General features: G+C 39.3%; 1 protein-coding gene across 2 annotated transcripts in view; it reads right to left on the reverse strand.

Moving 5' to 3' along the window:
* The window catches only part of rundc3b (RUN domain containing 3b), a 28,003-nt gene extending 14,413 nt beyond the window's left edge, over positions 1-13,590 (reverse strand). Inside the window, exon 1 of one of the 2 annotated variants that reach the window (XM_053611624.1) lies at positions 13,114-13,590. In XM_053611624.1, coding sequence (XP_053467599.1) covers positions 13,114-13,208 — 95 coding nt within the window. In that variant the 5' untranslated portion in view covers positions 13,209-13,590. The remainder of the gene's footprint in view (positions 1-13,113) is intronic. The other variant, XM_053611625.1, reaches the window with a different exon arrangement.
* Positions 13,591-20,284: the final 6,694 nt, after the last annotated feature.

Here is a 20,284-nt window from a genome sequence, read left to right on the forward strand (position 1 = left end):
CGAAACCTACTTCCTATTGACTTTCACAAAAAAAAAAGAAAAAGTTTTCATTCCATATGTAGCTAAACATAATGCGATGCACCTCAATGTTGTCATTCCAGCATTAGAGAACATGCTATTCGTTCTAAATACTACCGCCTGCTGCACTACACGCATCAGCCGAGGAGCGATCCGACTAAGTGGATACATTAACATGAACGGATTGCCATTTCCGCACCGTTATCTGGAAATCCTGACGAAAACCAAGCAAAGTAAAAGTTGTTATACAACTCTTCTGACAGTATAATAAATCAAAATCAACTCATGGTATAAACATATCAAAATAAAGATTCTAGTGAGACTTGACCAATATGTTTTGCGAGCGCTGAGAGGACCAGAACTCATAGCTGAAACTATGGTCAACGACTTGACTTTTAATCAAACACAAATGTACAACATTAGAAACTTTGTAATGCTCATAAATGCGTTCGTTTCTCCTAATCTCTATCAATGCACTAGTTTATCATATAGCATTTCAGTATGTTAATTACGGCTTTTTCACCATGTCAAAAAAAAGATTTTCGGGCAATCAAAACACGAGACTGGGCAGATCACTGATGCTCTTACTTGCAAAGAGGGTTAGACATTACATAAAGGCATTTGGCAGACACCCTTACTCAGAACAACTTCCATTTATCTCATTTATACAACTGAGCAGTTGAGGGTTAAGGGCCTTGCTCAAGGGCCCAATAGTGGCATCCTGACAGTGCTGAACTCATGTTCTTTGAACTCACATCTTTCGATCAGTAGCCCAATGTCTAAACCACTGAGGTACCACTGCCCTGTTGGCTTAGCCAATAAATGTACGATTTGTCCATATGTTACATAATAATATTGTGACACCATATTGTGATTACTCAAGCAACTGATTGACAAAGACAAAATTATTCTATCTGAACTTCTCGTTTAAACCTGGACAAAGTAAACACCACCTAAAACCAGACAGAATTTAAAAATAGATAAGGAGCAACAAGCTTCTCGTCACATTCCCTTTCGACTGAGCAGCTGGAGCTCATGAATCAGCGTCCGAACAAGTCTGCTGTGCCTCGTTTCCCTTTACAAGATAAGCAACATGAGCCTGTGACTGCTTCTAAAGTCAGATCTCACCATTTTAGCAAACAATCATGCACCAAATAGCACATCCAACAATGTTCTGCTATAAACTGTCAGACGGAAGACGTTAATCATCAGCATCATCATCATCATCATCATCTCAATCATGATCTTGAAGACACTGTTTAAAGATGTCCCATATAGACAAAGAGGAAATAGGTTTCTTTTCATAGCTATGGCTTTGAAGTTGAAAGGAAAGAGGAATCGGTAATATAATCCAAGGACTTGGATATACGTGGTGTAGCTGCAGGTAATTCAATAGAAAAACGAAGGCAGCCAAATATGAAAGCATAACAGTGAAGCGAGGAACAAAACTATTAAACCTGAGGGATATAAAAAGGAACACAGCACGGCTCAGGAATGTGAATAAGGATACAGCGTGTCTGGTTTGTTCTTATAACCTGAAGCGTAACATCCTCCCTACTACGTACTGTATAATACAATAGAGTACATCCGACAGGAATCCATGTAAGACTGAGATACGTTAGACATTGGTTTAAGGCAGTGGTTTTCAAAGTGGGATCTCTGAAGAATAGCCCGGTCTCTTTGATTTAAAAAAAAAAAATAATAATAATAATAAATTTTGTTATAGTAGTGGAATCTACCATTAGCCAAGTTATTATATTTATGGTAAATGGTGCGCTTATACAGCACTCTTGTCCAAAGCACTTCACACTGTGTCTCATTCACCCATTCACACATGCACACTCACACACCAATGGTAGCAGAGCTGCCATGCAAGGTGCGAACTTGCCATCGGGAGCAACTTGGGGTTCAGTGTCTTGCCTAAGGACACTTCAGCATGTGGAGTCACGTGGGCCGGGAATCGAACCGCCAAACCCTACGATTAGTGGACAACCCGCTCTACCACCTGATCCACAGCCGCCTCGCAGCTACTATATTTAATATCAAGTCCTTAGAGTTATTGGCCTGTCTGACTTGTGCCTTGAATAGAATGGGATTAACCCAAACCTCAATAACTCAAATAGTCAGCCTATAAAATAATGGCTACTTGGACCTGATGTGTTCAGGAATAGAAAACTTTATGGCTCTAATAAATAGACAAAATATTATTGTACACATTTTAAACAAATGTCCACGAAATGAATCTGTACCAACAGGGTCAAATTTATTTTACAGTTAAAGGAGTCTGCAAAATGTTTGAAAACCCCTGGTTTAACGTGGTGATTAGAAGGTTCATGTCGTGACAGTACATCAGAATTATGCCAGAAATATCGTTAACTACGGAAACCCTAATAAGCCATGCATTATTATTTTTTTCCTTTTCTTCCCCCCCCCTAGTGATCATGACTTAATTTTCTTGCGATCGACATAACAAAAGCCATTTTCTCATGATGGAAATTTATCACGAGAAAACCTTGCGCCTTGTGAATAGGACTGGTCTTCTTTCAAACATCATTCTGTAGCCATGCAAACATCCCGGTCCTTCAACCAGTCCCTGATCCAAAGTTTAAAAAAAAAAAAAAAAAAAAAAAAAAAAAAAAAAAAAAAAAAAAAAAAAAAATTGTTCATCCATGATGCTGCGGGATTGCACCAAGTTTTTGCTGCCTCCAGATCAATAAAAACAACATGTTATATCGAGTACACAGAAAAAATTAAGTCGTGATCACGAGAAAACAAAAAAGAAAAAGAAAAAATAATAATGCATGGCCTCTTAGGCCTTCCGTTCTTAACACCTTTGTTGCATATGAAGAAGAAACCAGGCTGCAACTGCAGTGCACTTCAGTAATAATTGTGGATAATAACCTTAGTAATTTTCCAGACAAACAGGACTGTTCATACAAAAGTCTTTCATTCAATGGGCAAGAAAAGCGCAGCCTTCAAATGTCATTCATAATACTGGAATTTGACGACTACGCTTCTGAAGACTACATCAGAAAGAGGAGTTTTATTTACAGCGAGCAGATCGCTCGAGATCTGAGGCTTTGTTTGTTCTTCACAGTCAATCTCCCTCACTTATCCACCCCCCACCCCACCCCTAGACACACACACACACACTTGATCACCAGCCATTGAGACATCCAGCATTATCAATCATCAAGGATGACTAATTGGCAGGCTACAGGCTTTTTCCATGACATCTAACTTGCATCATCAGATGAGAATACAGTCCCAGTCAACATCTCTATGCTGGCTATCAAAGTTTCAGAGAGAGAGAGAGAGAGAGAGAGAGAGAGAGAGAGAGAGAGAGAGAGAGAGAGTGTGTGAGTGTGAGTGTGTGGTAATGTAGACAGAGAGGGAGAGCACTGTAATGCATATTCAGCTAGGAAGAGCTTAATGAAGCAGAAACTATGATCTACAGCATGTGGGGTGTTAGAAGGGGTATGCAATGATCCAGCAATCCAATTGAAGTCTGAGATTGGTTTAAGTGCCTTAGAGCACATTGCTGTGGAATTCTCAAATCTGCTTGGTCAGATGGCGTTGATTAATCGTCTATACCAGTCGTGCTGGCTGCAAGGTACAATCACAGGTTTATGTTGAAGTGCTCTTTCTAATACGGTCTATAGTAAAAGCTATTGTTTCTATGGTAACAGCTACAGTAATAGTAAAACCCATCATTACTATAGTAACAGCTTTTTTTTTTTTTTTTTTAATTGTCTGTATAGTATTGTCTATATAGTAATTATTGTCTGTATAGTATTATACTCATATCTCATTCACAGGTGGATGCTGCACATACTCTAATAATAATGTGTATATGTCTAATAATAAACTGATTAAGGAGAGCTGCAATTCCCAGGGCCATATGTCTGATACAGAGATGCCTGCTGTGACTCTGATGATGAGTTTCTCCTTTCTCCATCAAATACAATTGATAGAAATTTGACAGAATGACTTCATATAGCTCCTATAATGCAAGTCTTAATAGAAACTCACTTGTTTTGCAGATGTTCCATAACAATAAATGTAACTACAAATGGACAAAAAGTATAGCATGTAAGAAAATCACTGGCAATTTGCTGGGGTGCAAGAGAAATTAAACACTTCTGGAAGTTTTATAGGAAAACGATCAACATGATCAGAATCAGCCATTTGAAAGTAGTTTAGGAGTTTTACCAATAATGATATATCCAATATGCATAGTCATTAACATTTACTGAACCAGGAATTCATAACCTTCACACGCTGAGCACACTGAACGCATTTTCCTGAGTCTGGAAATCAGTTCAGACCTTTTGTACCACCGGTCTTCGAATGTGATTACTGTGAAATGATGTTTCTTGCTCATTGCTTTCCAAAGACGTTTGCACACAGCAGCTGGGTTCTGCAGCTGGGAGGTAAAATGACATTTCACTGCTAATTTCTCATGTGACATTTCCCTTCTCTGAACCAACACAACATCCAGATCAATTAGTAAATGGCAGAAAATAGGCCAGACTGTGTGTGTGCGTGAGCGAGTGAGTGACAGCTGCGATACTAGCTGCTATTCTCAGGGCCGTATGTGAGACACAGAGATGGATGCTGCGACTCCATGGTGATCACACTTCTATCCTTGAAAACCGCTGATACGTCACCTTGTGACAGCAAGGGTTTCATATTAGTCTTGCTTTTAGTCCAAATGGTATAAATTGCTGAACAGACATGATAAATCTGCATGGCTTTGCCAATAAAGATTGCAGAATGAATCAATGCGAAGAACCGGTTTTGGCATTAGGGCTGCACTATATTTGTAAAAACCCTTCACATGGTCATTTTTTTGTTGTTGTTGACATTTTCGACAATATATAGCCTACAGTAGTTCTGAAAAACTAGTTTTTCCTGAACTGGACTATTTTTCTTTTGTACATATTTCAACTAGAAGTTCTAATATTGTCACTGAGAAAATCCCACTTTGATTATTAGCATCATCCACATCAGTCTCGGTCTCATCATTGGATGATTAAAATCGCTTCGACTAACTGGAGCGTCGTCGCCATTTATTCACTCAAATGTTCTCTGTTCACGCCAACATTGGGGAGGAAATAATCGTGGATTCATTTGGACAGTCCTGTTGGCTAAATTTCTTGTTATGGTAAATGGTCTGCACTTATATAGCGCTTTACACTGTGTCTCGTTCATTCACACACACACACACACACACACACACACACACACACACACACACACACACACACACACACACACACACACACACACACACACACACACACACACACACACACACACACCCCAATGGCAGCACAGTTGCCATGCAAGGTGCTAACTCAGGAGCAACTTGGGGTTCAGTGTCTTGCCCAAGGACACTTCGGCATGTGGTGTCATGTGGGCATGGGGGTCATCATGGACATTTGGAAAGCTGATATCTGATAAACTGAACTGATTCCATTTCGCTACGGCGTGTAGCTATTCGAAAACTTCGAATTGTGCAAAAAAAAAAAACATTTAAAAACCCACACAGGTTTTAATCCCCTTTAGGCAGACTGACTGTTTTTAATGCTGCATTTGTTAAATAAATAAACATTTCCACATAATTTTGGTAAAAGCAACTTATGTTTTCTTAAAGTAGAAATGTCAAAGTACACGCTATTGACAGAAAAACTCAATTTTGGTCAAACCCTGATTTTTTTTTTCCTTCTTTTTTTTGGCCTTTTTCTAGAATTCAGCTCCAGCGACTTACAATTTTTCCAGACCGTACTGTTCGTTAGCCGTTATCGCAATATCATCATAGAATCCTGCAACATGTAAAAGTCCACTCTGGTTTTCTAGCTAGCTCTAGTTAGCATGCATCTTTCATTTGGGAAGGTGAATGCATTGTAACGTTAATTAGCTTTTAGAGTAAAAGGTTAGCTAATTAGCTAGATCAAAATGAGCTAAACGCTATTTAAGAAGTCTTCAGATTCTAAGTGCAGACGAGAAGCTAGTTTGTGAGTAAATGGCTGATAAAATGTCTCGGTTATGGTTTACTTTAAAGCAAGGCCTTAACCTACTGCCTGACAAGATTCCTTTCAAGCTAAAGGGTTTTGGGTTTTTTCGCTATTGATAATATTGCAATATCCCTCCTGACGGCACTGAAAGCATGTCTATTTGTTTATCCTCGTATTCCTCCTTTCTGTTTCACCACAGAGGAAAGACGACTGCTGACATGTAAACTAGTGGCCTACATAATGAGGTGCTCCTGTGGAGTCTCCCGGTGGTGTCTGACATTAGCGGGCATTTCAGCTGGCACCCTGCCATGACGGTTAATCCTACTTCAAAAGACACAGCACGAGGCATCACTTGACATGACTCCGCCACTAAATATAAACAGATGAATTACTCCACATCACACCATTTAGACTGATAAAGACATTAGTTTTAAACCAGAGGTAGGCTATTAAACTATCATTTGCAACATGACTGAATGATGACAATAGATGTTTTTAGTACCTTTAATATTTAGTTTACGGCTATAAATAAGACGAAGTAGTTATATTTAGGCTCATAGTGGCGCTTTATGTTACCACTTTTACCACTATAGCCATGAGACATCGGTTTTGAATGTGACATGGAAGAATATTCCCAAACTTCGCTGTCCAATCATCTGTGTGTCTTTGTTTTGTTGCGCACATACAGTAAATGCATGTGACTGGCAACAGCACACTACAATGCTTCTTGTTTTTAAGAACAAAAACAAAAAAAACTGAAATCACTGAATTAAGGCCAGCTTTTCATACAATCGTTTCTACAGGATTTACCGTGCACTCGGTTCAGTCCACAACATAAGGAAGTAGAACAGAAGGTTCTCAATAATTGATGTTTTTTTTTAAATTATGTAATCATTGATTAATGCTTCTGTAGTCATTCTGACTTATAATACTCTATGTATTATACTCTAGTATAATGCGTCTCAAAACTAAAAGCTCTTACAGCAGTGAGTCGTGTGTTGTTCAGCAGCTGGGATACAGAATGACATTTGCTGCCAATTTCTTGTGACATTTCCCTTCTCTGAGCCAAAAATAAATGAATTCCAGATCAAGAAAACAGAAAAATGTGCCACACAGTTTTTTTTACAAAAAAAAAAAAAAAGTCAGAATTCAAATTACACAGCACAGCTTAATAACTATCCTCTTTATTGATCCAAATCTCTGCCTTGCTCGTGTTTTTCTATGTGGCACTAACAAAATGTCGGAGTCCTTCGCCACCATGAGCAGTGCCATGCATGCACAGACATTACAAACAATTAGTATTTATGTTTCATCATGTACACTTGTGTTTATGATGTGTATGCACATATGATGAATCCCAATTTTTATTTATATAGATAGATAGACAGACAGATAGAGAAATTTAGAAGAGAGCAATTTAGAAATTGTTCTACTTTTCCCTGGGAATCCTGAACATTTCACCTTTGACCAAATTTACAGAAAATCTGTATTTAGGGTTCTCTTTTTTTTATTTTTTATTTTTTTTAAAAAATCCACAAAACATTTTAACCTGAATTTGAGAGATAGATAGATAGATAGATAGATAGATAGATAGATAGAGATATCAAATTCAAAATTATAGGGTTTTTTTTTTTTTTTTTTAAACAAGTCTTTCCTGTACCAAGTTCAGAACAAAGAAACATTGGCAAAAAAAAAATTATTTATAAAAACACAGAAAATTTTATTTAAGGTGACATGCGTATAATTGAGGCTTTCATGGGCACAGACTCACCCAAACTGGATCCTTGAAGACTGGAAAACGACCGGGTGATTTTTTTTTCCTACTCTTCAAATGTCTAGTTTGGGCGAGTCTGTGCCCACGATAGAATCAGATTCTTGTTCTTGGCCGACATGAGTGGAACCCAATGATTTCTTCCGCTGCTGTAGCCCATCCACCACAAGGTTCGATGTTTTGTGCATGCTGAGATGCTTTTCTGTTCACCACGGTTGTAAAGAGTGTTCGAGTTACTGCATCCTTCCTGTCAGCTCGAACCAATCTGCCATTTTCTTATGACCTCTCTTATCAATGAGGCGTTTCCATCCACAGAACTGTCACTCAATTTTTTTTGTTTTTCCACACCATTCTGTATAAACTCTAGAGTACAGGTGCAGCTCAAAAAATGATAATATCATGCAAACGTTCGTTACCCCCCCCCCAGAATTTAATTTGAAAAGTGGAACTTTCATATATTCTACATTCATTACACAAAGTATACATTCATTACACAATATTTCGATCCTTTTTTTGTTTTAATCTTGATAATTACGGCTTACAGCTCAAGGAAATTAAAAATCCAGTATCTCAAAATATTCTAATAAAGAATTAATAATAGAGAAATGTCGACCTGAGAAGAGCTCTTATCAGCTAATTAACTCAAAACACCTGCTAAGGTTTCCTGAGCCTTTAATCTGTCAGTCTGGTGCAGTACACACAACCACAATCATGGGGAAGATGAAAGTAAATTTAGCATTTCATTTGGAAATCAAGGTCCCAGAGTCTGGAGGAAGAGTGGGGAGGAACGGAATCCAAGTTGCTTGAAGTCCAGTGTGAAGTTTCCACAGTCAGTGATGATTTTGGGTGCCATGTCATCTGCTGGTGTTGGTCCACTGCGTTTTCTCAAGTTGAGAGTCAATGCAGTGTCTACCTTCCATCTGCTGACAAGCTTTATGGAGATGCTGATTTCCTTTTCCAGTAGGACTTGGCACCTGCCCACAGTGCCAAAACTACTAGTAACTGGTTTGCTGAGCATGGTATTACTGTGCTTGATTGGCCAGCCAACTCGTCTGACCGAAATACCATAGAGTATCTATGAGAGACACCAGACCCAACAATACAGATGAGCTGAAGACTGCTGGAACCAACCTGGGCTTCCAGAACTTTCACAATATTCTCTTTTTTTGCTTCTTTTTTTTTTTTTTAAAAAGTGCACCTGTAGTGTGTGAGAAAATCCCAGGAGATTAGCAGCTTCTGAAATACTCAAACCAGCCCGTCTGGCACCAACAACCATGCCGCAGTTAAAGTCACTGAGATCACATTTTTTTCCCCCGTTCTGAAGTTTGACGTGAACATTAACTGAAGCAGGTGTATATATTCAAATACTTTTGTCAGCTTCCATAGGCCTTTGTCTTTACCAATCCTAGCATACAGACCGAAAATAAATTGTAAATATAGACTATTGGTCATCTGCTTTCACTTGCCAAGTTAACTATTAACAATAAATGGGTAGCTTGGCATTTTGATTATGTCACAATTAGCAGCATGTCCTATTCAGACTGGATTAGTTTTGGCAGTTCTGACATATTGTCCAATTCAACCTATTGATATTTTATGTTATGTTGATTTAAACCAGATACAAACTGTTTTAAAGCACACTGCCTTCTCTGATGTTTCACACATCTTGGCAACAGAACTTTGTGGGAACTGGATTGGTATCAGGAAATATCCCAAATTCTAACATCAGTATAATTTAAAAAAAACAAAACCTTTACATCCTTAATGAATACAGTGCCACTCTACTTGACAAGAAGCTAGGACTTGGAGACCACACAGAAACAATTTAAATAAAATTTTAAAAATGCTAAGCAAATAATTTCACACAAGAGTTCTCCATAGATCTATTCTCCTTACCTTCTACTCTCAGCTCTTATACAAACTACATTACTGAAGTCTCCTTTCACCGGTTTCACTCAGTGAACCTCAATAATAAAAAAACATTTTTAAATCAGTCCCTGAGCATCATATTCCCTGGGGCCAAATTCATAGGACTTATTAGTCATCAGTATCGTGTCCTTCATCCAGCCTCTGAACTGGTTTCCTTGTTTAGCATCATGCTGTGCTGAGGTGCACGACTGTCAAGATGAGTGTTACGTTTGTGCTCAAGGCAATCAGGCTGAATAAAGATCATTCTGGCATGCGTGCACACACACACACCAAAAAAAAAAAAAAAGTTATGCAACTGGGAGGTTTTTTTGTTTTTGTTTTTTTACTTGAAGCTCGTGGGTGTGAGAGAGCTGTTAGATATCAAGATCACAGGACAAGGAAAGATCACATCTATTACGTGATTGTGAATATTGCATTTACAAGGTTCATTCATTCACCCTTAGTACCTGCCTGGTCATGGTCGCTGTGATTAAACTGTAGTCACTTAAATTGAACTACAAGTTTGTTTATATTATGAAAAGTAAAACCAACATATTGTGGGGGGGGGGGGGGGGGACCCCAAACCAGCCTCACGCACATTTCTAGTTGAGACTTTCCAGTGTTTATGGGGGCAGAGTTGTAGGGTTCACATTTAATTTCAGGGGGGGAGCCTTCCAGTTTAGGCCACGCCCACTTAATTTCTAGGTACAAATATATATAGTGTCATTGAATGACTTCCCTACTCTTAATGCATTTTGTTGCTGTAATGATATGGCAGGCACATTTTTTCTCCCGGGATTTCAGGACAGCGTAACAGATATTGCATCATCAGGTGGGCATGGCCTATTTTGTAGGGATGCACCAAAACGAAAATTCTTGGCTGAAACCGAAAATAATGAAAAACTTGGCCGAAGGCCGAATACGTTTTTTCCATTTATTTTGCCATTTTTTTCACCATTGCATAAATTAAATAGTGAAAATCTGCTTTTTACTATTTTGTCTTGCTTTTCAAAGAAAAAAAATCAATTACAAAAACTACAATTTCAAAATATTTAACATTGAACATTTTTTTTTCATTCCAGCAGGAATAGGCTACCAACAAGGCACAATATAACTTTAAATAAATAAATAAATTAGTAAAATAAAAATATTTTTATGTGGTCATCTTTGAGCCCCCCTTGAATAGCCTATGTTAGGCCTATAACTGACTGCTGAAAGAATGGAACACTCTGTAGCCTACAACAAAAAAGTGCATTAAAAGGTGCATTGACAAGAGTGAAAATAATGGTTATAATCGGTTCTATACGGCTGATTACATTGGGGATATAAACCGCTCGGGTCCCTGTACACCTCGCGGAGTATTATAGTAGATATAGTATAGTTAGATACGTTGTTAATGTTATGTTCCATGATAGATTTAGTTAGTTTAAACTATAAATTAGTTCATTTAGTCCCCGCTGGTTTTTCCGCTCCCAGTCCATAGTACTAGTTCATGTTTCTTGTTTTGTGTTTTGACCCTGTTTTCTGTGACCACGACTTTGATTCCTGCTTTGTTCCATTTATGCCGGTTTGCCGATCACCTGTCTTGACTAAATTTTTTGGATTACGATGTGAATTTGTCTGCCTTCCCTTGAATAAATACGTCTTTACCTGCTTCCGTACTGTACTCCCTAACATCTCGCAACGTGATAGAAACATGCTCCGGAACAGAAACAAAACAAACACACGTGTCCACAGTAAACATCCGAAGAGCACGTAGCTCATGCACGTAGCTCGTGCATGCGCGCGCCCCCTCATCAAGGTCGTGACATTCGCGCGTCTCACTCTGGTTGCTAGGCTATTTGGTCGCGTCATCAAACACGTCATTGTTCGGTCAAATTTATTTAATTTATCTAACATTCGGTGCATCCCTACTATTTTGAGAATCTGCATAGGTCAGCGATCATGCGCAGTTTGGGAAGAAAAGCCATTTGCTGCAGATAGTTGTCGGTCTGTGATCGCAGGGGTTTCATGTTTGAAAAACACTATTAAGAAATACTCAGAATTATCCACGTTTTCATACTCAACTTTATTTACACTGAAAGAGCAAAGTTGACGGTTTGAAGAACCAGTTAATTTAGCATGTAAAGGAAATGCCCGCGCAACAAAATAAATAAAAAAGTATTCTGCGCATGCTCCATGATCAGTCATTTTTTTGTAAGGGGGCGTGTTCACCACACCTCCAGAAACGCCCATTTTACGGAGCGGTATTGAAACCCCTGGAATTTAGTGAATAATGATAAGGTCAGCTTCACTGGCTTTCCCACAGACTCATTAACTGCCCATTGGGAATAAATACCTCTCTCTCTCTCTCTCCACTTAATTTAACTCTAATTATACACCTGCAACACACATAATGGGTCTATCTACTGCTGTTTAACAACTAAATAAATACAAATGTAAAAGAAATATATTAGATAGATAACTAGATGAAAAAAATAAACAAATAAATGAATGAATAAATAAATAAATCATCCATAATTAAACAGTGGTTTTAAATTAAACAGTGATTTGGTGTTTAAAAAATAAACAGCAGGATATAAAGAAAAATATTAGCTTCTGTCACCGGGCGAATTTGCATAAAAATGACGTGATGCGAGAGTACGGCTGTGGTTGCCAGATTACACCCTAATCCTCTTAAAGGAACTGCTTTTGTTTAGAAAGTGAGGGGGATAAATGTGCTCGAGGATTTTATTTGTCTGACAATTTTGACGGATTAACCAATGCAAATGTACTCCATGTTCATAAATTGCACCGCTTAATTATGCAACTACTCCTTTCACTCAAGCAGTTATCAAATATGGGAAGTCTTATTCGGTTAAGGTTATATACAAATACAGCTTTTTTTTGCTAAACGCTTGAGTGTGAAAGGAAAGGAAGATTTTTTTTTTAAATAGCTGTTTATATGACTGCATACACTGCCACTCCTGTTACAACATGGATTTTCATAGCAAGAGTGAGGGTACACACTCTGGCAACCCGATCTGACTGTTTCTGCTTGCAGCACGCGTTTTACACACTTCCAATGATCTTGCCTTTACAAAGCAAAATGCTGATTCAGTAGCTACGGTTTGCATCACAAAAAAAAAACGTAGCATAAAAAGAGTTGCATCTAAATGCAAAGATGATTATAATAAACAGTTTGCATTAGCCCAGTCTGCTGCAGAGTAAAACAACTTTAATGTAGCAAGATGAAGTAAGAATTTTCGGGTGAAATGATTGAACAGTGACGAGTTTAAATCAGGTACAAGCAGTTTTCACAATGGAAGAATATGCATTGTGCTGTTTCTGGTGTAAAAGCTGCACAATGCTGATTAATCAGCAGTGTAATGAAAAGCGCACGCGCTCGTGTCTTACCTGCATACGGTGATTAAATTCCTCCTCTCCACAGCTCCGTTCCTCGCGGCGGCTTTCTTCCGAGCCCCGTTAAACCCCAGGCTCGGAGATGCCATGCCCGCGTCCTGTGCAGCCCTGAGATCTACTGTAGCTGTCTTCTTTTTTTCCTTTTTTTTGTTGTCCTGTCCTCCTCACGACGCCCCGCGTCTTTAAAGCGTCACCGCAGAAGGGAAGGATTACCTCGGCTGCGTCCCAATCTCAAATCACTGTAGCCTACTAAGCAGCGCGTAGAAAATACTACGCTACATATGGTAACTATGGTAACCTGTATTTTTGGGACGTGCTATGCGTTAGTTAGTAGTGCGCGCGCAGATTGGGACGCAGCCTTCGCTTTCTCCAGTCACGTGCGCACTGTTACTACAGTGGACATGAAAGAAAGGGAGTTTCCATTCAGTGAATGTCTGTCTTTCTTCCTCTCTAATGATGATACATTTTCAGTTCTGATTAAAAAGTTTCTATTACTTTCTTTTGGTCTCTTTATCTTTTGTCGTTTTTGAGACTCTTAAGACTTTTTTTTTTTTTTTTTAAACTTTCCAATTAGGAATGTTCTTTCCCATTAACCCAAGACAATACAATTGAAGCTTTCCCCCCCCATCCATCCATCCATCAATCCATTTTCCATACCGCTTATCTTACACAGGGTCACAGGGAGCCTGGAGCCTATCCCCGGGAACTCTAGGTACGGGGAAGGGAACACCCTGGACGGGATGCTAACCCATCACAGAACACAATGGCACAAGCACATTCACACACTACGGACGATTTGGAAATAGCAGTCAGCCTACAACACATTTTTGGACTTAGGGAGGAAACCAGAGTACCCGGAGGAAATCGGCAAAGGAACGAGAAAACTTGCAAACTCCACCCACACAGGACGAAGGTAGGATTTGAACCCCCAACCGTGGAAGTGCAAGGCAAACATGCTAACAACTAAGCCACTAAGTCACCATGCCTTCAGTGTGTGCTGTTACAATAAAATGGCATAGTGAGATACATTACACCTTAGAAGTTTATTTTGTCTACATACTCACCATCCACTTCATTAGGAATGGTGAATTCTGGGGTGGAAATGCCTTAATGAGAGAAGTCAAAGGAGAATGTCCAGACTGGTTCAAGCTGCCAGGAAGGTAAAACAACGCAACATAACTGTTTACAACCATGGTGAGCAGAAAAGCATCTCAGCACGTTCAACATGTTGAACCTTGCAGAAGACCACATTCGTTTCCATTCCTGTCAGCAAAGCACCAGAATCTGAGGCAAGCGTGGGCACAAAAACTACTAACCACAAACAGTTGAAGATTGGAAAAAGACCAGGCAATGTTTATCCAATCTTCAAGTGTCTAGTTCAGTGAACCTGTGCCCACTGTAGCCTCAGATTCCTGATCCTGGATGGTAGGTGTATATGACAACACATCACTTTTATACCACAGCGATGAGCCAATGATAACATCATCTTGAGTAACTGCTTAATCCCAATCCGGGTCACAGTGGTCTATCCCAGGAACACCGGGTATGAGCCGTGAATACACCCTGATTGGGGCACCGTGCCTAAGGACTCACATAAACACAGGGAGAACACACAATACTCCACACAGACTCCACTGATTTATTTATAAAGGATAATACACCGATCAGCCATAACATAAAAAAAAATACCTGAAAGGTGAATTGAATAAAATTGATTATCTTGATACAGTGGCACCTGTCAAGGGGTGGGATATATTTATTAGGCAGCAAGTGAACAGTCAGTTCTCGAAGTTGATGTGTTGGAAGCAGGAAAAATGGCAAGTGTAAGGATCTGACTGACTTTGACAAGGACCACATTGTGATAGCTAGACGACTGGGTGAGAGCTTCTCCAAAACAGCAGGTGTTGTGGGGTTTTCTCGGTGTGCAGTGGTTAGTACCTAACAAGTAGTCCAAGGAAGGACAACCGGTGAACCGGAGACAGGGACATGGGCGCCCAAGGCTCATCGATGCGTGTGGGGAATGACAGATAGTCCGTCTGGTCTGATCCCACAGACCTATTGTTACAAATTGATGAAAAAATGCATGCTGGCTATGACAGAAAGGTTTCAGAACACAGAGTGCATCGCAGATTGCTGCATTTGGAACTGTGTAGCTGCAGACTGATCAGAGTGCCCATGCTAACTCCTGTCCACCACAGAAAGCTCCTACAATGTGCACGTGAGCACCAGAACCGGACCATGGAGCAATGGAAGAAGGTGGCCTGGTCTGATGAATCCTGTTTTCTTTTACATCATGTGTACGGCCAGGTGTGTGCGTGTCGCTTACCTGGGGAAGAGATGGCACCAGGATGCACTATGAAAAGAAGGCAAGCCGGTGGAGGTAGTGAGATGTTCTGGGCAGCTGGGAAACCTTGGGTCCTGGCATTCATGTGGATGTTACTTACACGTAGCACCTACCTAAATATTGTTGCAGACTAAGTACACCCCTTCATTGCAACGTTATTCCCTAATGGCAGTGTTCTCTTTCAGCAGGATAATGTGTCCTGCCACACTGCAAAAATTGTTCAGGAACGGTTTGAGGAACATGACAAAGAGTACAAGGTGTTGACCCGGCCTCCAAATTCCCCAGATCTCAATCTGATCGAGCATCTGTGGGATGTACCGGACAAACAAGTCCAATCCATGGAGGCTCCACCTCGCAACTTACAGGACTTAAAGGACCTGCTGCTAATGTCTTGGTGCCAGATACCACAGCACACCTTCAGAGGTCTTGTGGAGTCCATGCCTCAATGGGTCAGAGCTGTTTTAGTGGACCTACACAATATTAGGCAAGTGGTTTAAATGTTATAGCTGATTGGTGTATCTTATCTGTTTATTGTTACATTTACTGTTGTGGAATGTCTGGGAAACAAGTTAGTTCTTGTTATATTCTTAAGCATTGTATACAGCAGTTAAGTCTTGGTTTTTAGACAGGAAATGAAGCTTCCTGTTTGATATCGACTTGAGTCTTGGAGCACAGTTTGCCAATTTTCCTACTCAAACACACCAAAGTATGAATTAATTTGTTGGATTTGTTGAACTGATTTGAATAAGGAATGTTAGAGTGAAAAAATGACTAAACCCTCTGGTCCTCCAGGACTGGAGTTGTTCACCGCTGAAACACCCAGAAGAGTAAATAATTACATTTGGGTCATTCCATCTCAAGTGATCCAGTGCAGGTTGCTCGACTGTTTTTAAATTTCCAAACATTTTTTGATTGATTACCTCTATGTATTTGTATTCCAAAATGATCAGTTTTTTATTTATTATTTTTTACTTGGTTTAACTACAATGGCACTTTATTTACATTTATGTAAATAATGTAAATAAGCATGTTCGCCTCACACCTCCAGGGTCCGGGGTTCGATTCCTGCCGGGGCCATGTGTGTGCGGAGTTTGCATGTTCTCCCCGTGCTGCGGGGGTTTCCTCCGGGTACTCCGGTTTCCTCCCCCAGTCCAAAGACATGCATGGTAGGCTGATTGGCGTGTCTAAAGTGTCCGTAGTGTATGAATGGGTGTGTGAGTGTGTATGTGATTGTGCCCTGCGATGGATTGGCACCCTGTCCAGGGTGTACCCCGCCTTGTGCCCGATTGGCTCCAGGTTCCCCGTGACCCTGAAGAAGGAGTAAGCGGTAGAAGATGGATGGATGGATGGATAAATAATGTAAATAAAGGATACTTTATTTACATTGATTCTTTTGGGTGCCAGTAATTTCACCAAATGTGTTTTTAAGAGAAATATTCTTTTTTTTTTCTTTTTTTTTTAAGACATTGATTTTGGTTAATTGGAAAAAAGATAAGTAGTTTCTCCAACCGTTTGAGTGGACATTTGAGTGACAGTGGGAATGTTGGTGTAAATGGTTTAGTATATGCAACTAAAATATTGCCAATTCTCCTGGAGGGTGTCAATATTTCTGGTGTAGTAATACTTGACTGTATAACACATCAAAAACAGCATGATGCTCCATCATTTTCCCCCAACTGGTCAAGGTAGGCTACCTTTAGTATGAAATAAAGATATATACCCAGCATTACCAAGGTACCACAGTTGGGTTCTTGAGCAAGAGTAAGACTCAAATGTTTGCTCATTAGTCTTATGCTTTTTAGCAGCGCCTGAAAAGCGGTCCATCCCATCCATCCATCCATCCATCTTCTATACCGCTTATCCTTCCTTCAGGGTCACGGGGAACCTGGAGCCTATCCCAGGGAGCGCCTGAAAAAGAGGTTCTTTATATAATCATCTTTACCATAGTGACCTCTGGTGGCTGTCAGAAGTAAGGCTTTAAAAAAAAAACGAACGAACAAATAAAACGACACAAACCAGTCACAGTTCAATTCACTTCAACTGAATTTGTGTAGCACTTTTAACAGTGTCACAAAATTCAGATCTAGATCCCAAATGAGCAAGTCAGGGGTGACAGTGTCAAGGAAAAACTCTGAGTCAACATGAGTAGGAACCTTGAGAGGAACCAGACTGAAAAGAGAACCCATCCTCTCCTGGGTGCCACCGGATAGTGGCATTATAAATAGTTTTAGTATATAGTTTCAGTATACAAGAGTAAAGGCAATCATGTTGAAAGGATGTTCAGTATCTGTCTTAGGATGGGATGTGCAAGCAAATCTTAGATACAAACCTACAGTTTCCAGGTGAGATTATCCACTGAAGAATGGATGAGACTTGGACTTAAATTGACTTGGTGTGTGGGTGTGTAAATCTTTAGGGTATCTATGTGGGACCATCCACAGCAGCAGAAAATGAGTCCCACGTGCAGACTTTGCTATAGTGATGTTGTGTGCCTTTGCTTATTAGGAGGGATGGATAATATAATAGATAGGTGTAGATCATGATTTGTCACATCTCTGTGTTTATTGATTTAGGTTTGAAAACTGATGCTGGGTATCAGTATCGAGATAGATACTGGGCTGAAAGACATTTATTTTCTGATCTCTTGGTGAATTTTATTCTGTGAACATGTGTGATATTGGTTGACATGACAACACATATCCTGTGACATAAATGAAGGACACAGATTGAATTAAAGCACATCACCATCACAACTAATGTTTTACATACTTGATCACTTTTGGTTATTAAGAGGAAGTCAGTATCAGATGTCTGTGTCTTCTTCTTTTTTTAAAGCCAAATCAGTGTGTGTATGTTTGTGTGTACTTTTATATGCTCTGGTTTACAAAAAAAAAGAAAATAAAGGAAAATGTCAAATGTGGTTACAATTTATGAAATTTGCTCCAAACTGCTAAATATAAATACGACAGTATCTGCTAGAAGAAAATAAGCCAACACTATATAATCACTTGAGCTAACCAGTTATATAATCATATCATAAACTGACATCATATCCTGCTTTGGATGTGAAACCTGCAGCATAATCATATTTGTGATGACTCACTGTAAATAATGTAACTCAAGATGCCTTTCTGATATTGCAGAAATGAGAGAGGACAATAAAGAGGAAACGCAATAGTCAGAGACCATTTATGGTGAGAAAAACATCACTTAGATAGCTGATAGCAATAAACTTAGGTATACTAAATGATCTATTATGCACCAATCAGCTATGATGTTAAAACCACCTGCCTAATATTGTGTAGGTCCCCTTAATGCCGCTAAAACAGCTCTGACCAGTCGAGGCATGGACTCTCCATGACCCCTGAAGATGTGCTGTGGGATCTGTCACCAAGATGTTAGCAGCAGATCCTTTAAGTCCTGTAAGTTTTGAGGTGGGGCCTCCATGGATCGGACTTGTTTGTCCAGCACATCCCACAGGTGCTTCATTGAATTGAGATCTGGGGAATTCAGAGGCCGAGTCAACCCTCTCTTTGTCATGTTCCTCATACCATTCCTGAACAATTTTTGGAGTGTGGCAGGACACATTATCCTACTGAAAGAGGCCACTGCCATTAGGGAATATTGCTGCTTAAAATATCCCACCCCTGACTGGTGCCATTGTAACGAGATAGTCAATGTTATTCATGTCACCTGTCAGTGGTTTTAATGTTATGGCTGATCGGTGGATGTCCCTTTTAGCTACCATATATTTTTTTTAATTTTCAGAAAAATAAAAACAAATTCGGCATAGAAAGATACTGTCTAGTTATGGTGATAATTAACACTTTTATATGGAGGATCACCTTTGCCAGAGATTCAGCTTTATTATGATTTCTATAAAATTACTCCTCATATAACAAAGTTTTATTATGCTTATGTATGTAACGAGTAATAAAATGACCTTGCCACTCCCTATATGTGCCAAGTTGGAAATATGTCTGTGCATAGTTTGCCTGTAAAAAAGTAAATAAATAAATAAAAGACAATGACCATGCAAATCAGATATTATTCATATTAATCATATTACAGAATTAAATTCTGATGGTAGCCTATATACAATACTATGTTTTTTTTGTTTGTTTTTTTTACTGTGAAACACAAAGTAGTTATATGATGTGACTCTTTCCACTATATTTATTATTTTAGATGATTTATGGATATAATATTTTATACTAGCTGTCTTCAAAAGTAAATCCTTCTGTATTTCCTATTCATATCTAACAACAAGGAAAATTCCACATGCAAACACAAACACCATCATCATCATCATTATCATCATCACCATCATCACAGTCATCATCACCACCACCATCATTACCATCATCATCATCACCACTATCATCATCACCACCATCATCATCATCATAATCATCATCACCACCATCATCATCATCATCATCACCACCATCATCACCACCATCATCATCATCATCATTATCATCAACATCATCCTTACCACCATCATCATCATCATCATCACCACCATCATCATCATCATCATCACCATCATCACCATCATCATCACCATCATCACCGTCATCATCATCACCATCATCCCCATCATCATCATGATCATCATCATCATCACCACCACCATCATCATCATCATCACCGTCATCATCATCATCACCACCATCATCATCATCATCACCATCACCATCACCATCATCATCACCACCATAATCACCATCATCATCATCATGACCATCATCATCATCATCACCATCATCATCATCACCACCACATTATCAATTATTGCCTTCAGAAAAAATAAAACAA

Source organism: Ictalurus furcatus, chromosome 23 (assembly GCF_023375685.1).
Source record: "Ictalurus furcatus strain D&B chromosome 23, Billie_1.0, whole genome shotgun sequence".
Taxonomy (NCBI): Eukaryota; Metazoa; Chordata; class Actinopteri; order Siluriformes; family Ictaluridae; genus Ictalurus; species Ictalurus furcatus.